We start from the raw sequence: 3,085 nt of genomic DNA on the forward strand, positions 1-3,085 counted from the left end.
CGCAGGGTTCATTTGAGTCGGTTGAAAGCAGCTGCAAGGCCTGTGGCCATCGTGATGAAGAGGAGGAAGACGCAGGCTCTGAAGAAACTGCTGCTACCAATAGGAACACCTCGTGCAGTTGTCCAGACAACAACAAACAAGGTATCATCACTGATTTATGATTACAGACCGACTCAGATGAATATAGTATTTTTGACAGTTTTCTTTTTTTTTTTGCTGCTCTACAGAAACTAGAAAACTTTTTTTGGTTAAAAAAATAGGGATAGTCATAATTAAAGACCAATAGGAATGATTTTAGGATAGAAAGATAATCAGAGTTGGACTTTAAAGGCTCTTTTAGGAATTGAGTGTAAGAACAGCCGTGTGTTTGTGCAGATTTGTCCCCTAACAGCAACGGAAGTGACTGCGGTTATTCCTCAAGTATGGACGGCAGTGAAACCGGGTCACGAGAAGGTTCTGACGTCGCCTGCTCCGAGGGAATCTGCAACCATGACGAAACAGGTCCATTTTCAGTGGTCTATGACGATAAAGATGTCAGCAGCGTAAAAGTGCAGCATGATCTCACTGTTTTTAAATGAACATATTGAATATTAAGGTGACGACCCAAACCTCCATCACTGCACTGAAGACAAGGAAGAGGATGGAACAGACAGCTGTTTGGACTGCTGGCCACAGTCTGAGGAACACAGTCAATGCAAGAGTAAAAAGAAGAGGAGGAAGGGCAAAGGGTTCTGCAATGAAGTGAGAGGCCAATCTAGAGCTGGAAAAGTTGCATTACCTGTGACAATGGTTGTGTGAATGCTTTTTGCTGAATGTGTTCGCTGAAGATCCTGAAGCAACGTACTTTAATTGCTGAAGGGATTTGCTGAAAATACTAAAGCTATTTGTGTAATGCTAAGTTTACTAAAAGAGTTAAAGTTTTCTTAAAGAACTATAATAGATTGCTGAAGTTGGCCTAAAATTTAGGAAAAAAAATGGGAAATTTGCTAAAAGAAATCCCTAATACATGCCAATTTTGCCAAAACATTTAGTTTGTTGCTAAAATATTAACTAAACTCCAAATTATCTAAAAAAAAAAACAGTAAATGCCAAATTAGCCAAATAAGTTAAAAATATTGCTAAAATAATCTAAACTCCAAATTAAATTAAATTAAATGTAAAAATAGAAATATTCTTCAGTAGATACCAAATTAGTCAAAAAAAAGCTAACATGTTGCGAAAATATTGCCTAAACTCAAAATTAAACTAAAAATCTCCAGTAGATGCCAAGTTTGGTTAAAAAAAAAAAAAAACTAGCATGTTTTTTTTTTTTCAAAAATATTAGCTAATCTTAAAATTAGCCTGTAAATCCTCAGTGGATGGCAAATTGGTTAAAAAAAAAAAAAAAGCTAGCATGTAGCTAAAATATTAGCTAATCTCGAAATTAGCCTGAAAATCCCAAGTGGATGGCAAATTAGTTAAAAAAAACTACCATTTTGCTTGGAATTTAGCTAATCTAAAAATTAGCCAGAAAATCCCCAGTGGATGCCAAATTAGTAAAAGAAAAAAAAAACTAGCATGTTGCTAAAAAATTAGTTAATCAAAATTTTCCTAAAAATCCCCAGTAGATGACAAATTCGTCAAAATAAACTAGCATGTTGCTAAAATATTAGCTAAAAACCAAATTAGCCCAAGAAACCTCAGTATATGCTAAATTACACACATGAGCTAGCCTAATGATAACAAAACAGCTTAATCCTTTACAGCATTCACACGAACATGAATTCTGCACACAGCTCATACTAACAGAATATTGTGCCTTTTCCCACAGGGAGAAAAAGGTGAAGGTTGTGTCTTGGGTGGGACACCGACAGACCAAACTCTGACACCACTGCACACTTGTCAAACCAAAGAATTCCTATCCTCCATATGTGGAGGAGCCAACGTTGCACTACAGTCACCGTGGACATCTCATCAACAGGACGTCAGCTTTCAGGCGAGGCTCGCTGAGGCCAATACCAGTCTTGAGGAGCTTCTGGTAGGAAAATTGTAGCTTGCAGCCTCACCTACAATGTTTGTCAATATGTTCTGGCTTATACATGTAATTCCACACTTGAATATGTCCTTCATACAGGATGATTCAGAAGTGACCTCAGATGAAGAGAGTTGTTTGACACAGGATGAAATCCAAGCTTTTGTGGAAAGAAACCAGTCATTCTACAACAACCGCCTCCAGTACCGACAGCTCCTCAAAGAGAAGTTTACCAACTACTGCCGTGCCACTGAGGGGAGTAAAACCGTCTGTGGAAAATGGTTCTCCACCACCAGTGTCAACTGACTGCACTCACAGCAGCATCTTCCTCTGGGAATAAAGACGAAAGCATCGATGACCACTTCTGCTATCTTACAATGGAAACATTTTGGGAGTACTTTCCATGTCTTGTTGGGTTATTTCTCCTTTAAAGTAAATGTGATTCTCACTTTTTCTCTGTAATCTGTCTCGTTGCACTTGTACACCGACACTGTTTTCTTTTCCTTTCCACTTTCATACCTGTAGTTGTTATCTTTGACCAAGGCGGTTTGTGTTGTTGGTCTCCTGTAGGGTTCTTGCGGTAACGGCACAGAGGAATTAAACGTCAAGTTCTACAAGCTTTGATATAATGGATGAATTTTAGGAGTCTTATTTTTTCTTTTGTCATGATTCTATTTTTGTTTTCTTCTCGGTGACACTTAGTATAGTGATAAAAGATTGTACCATGAAATGTGTACAGTAATTCTAAATATAAAGATTTTACAGAGAATAAACATCCATTTGTATTGACGTTTTTGGGTGTGATGTTAAAAGAGCAATGTGAAAAATTTACTAAATAAAGAATATTTATTAATAGCATCATGCATGACTATTTTTTGAAATGTTGAAGACACTTCATGTTCCAGCTTTTGCTATGCTTTGTCATCACCTTTAAGAAAAGGAACATTTCTTTCTTTTAAACTCCAACTACAATCTTTATGGTTAGCCTGAAGTAAAATGATCAGTTCTGAGGGAAAACGGTCAATAATCAACAATTTAAAGAAGTTGCACTATTTTTAGTTTTTATAGCAGCTT

The 3,085-nt window shown here is 36.8% G+C and overlaps 1 protein-coding gene across 2 annotated transcripts in view; it reads left to right on the top strand.

Moving 5' to 3' along the window:
- ggnbp2 (gametogenetin binding protein 2) overlaps positions 1–2,869 on the top strand; it is a 10,952-nt gene extending 8,083 nt beyond the window's left edge. For both annotated transcript variants that reach the window (XM_024261678.1, XM_024261679.2), the window contains exons 10-14: positions 6–141; positions 376–501; positions 596–741; positions 1,811–2,017; positions 2,114–2,869. In XM_024261678.1, coding sequence (XP_024117446.1) covers positions 6–141; positions 376–501; positions 596–741; positions 1,811–2,017; positions 2,114–2,317 — 819 coding nt within the window. In that variant the 3' untranslated portion in view covers positions 2,318–2,869. The remainder of the gene's footprint in view (positions 1–5; positions 142–375; positions 502–595; positions 742–1,810; positions 2,018–2,113) is intronic.
- Positions 2,870–3,085: the final 216 nt, after the last annotated feature.

This window comes from Oryzias melastigma, linkage group LG14, assembly GCF_002922805.2.
Source record: "Oryzias melastigma strain HK-1 linkage group LG14, ASM292280v2, whole genome shotgun sequence".
NCBI classification, from domain to species: domain Eukaryota; kingdom Metazoa; phylum Chordata; class Actinopteri; order Beloniformes; family Adrianichthyidae; genus Oryzias; species Oryzias melastigma.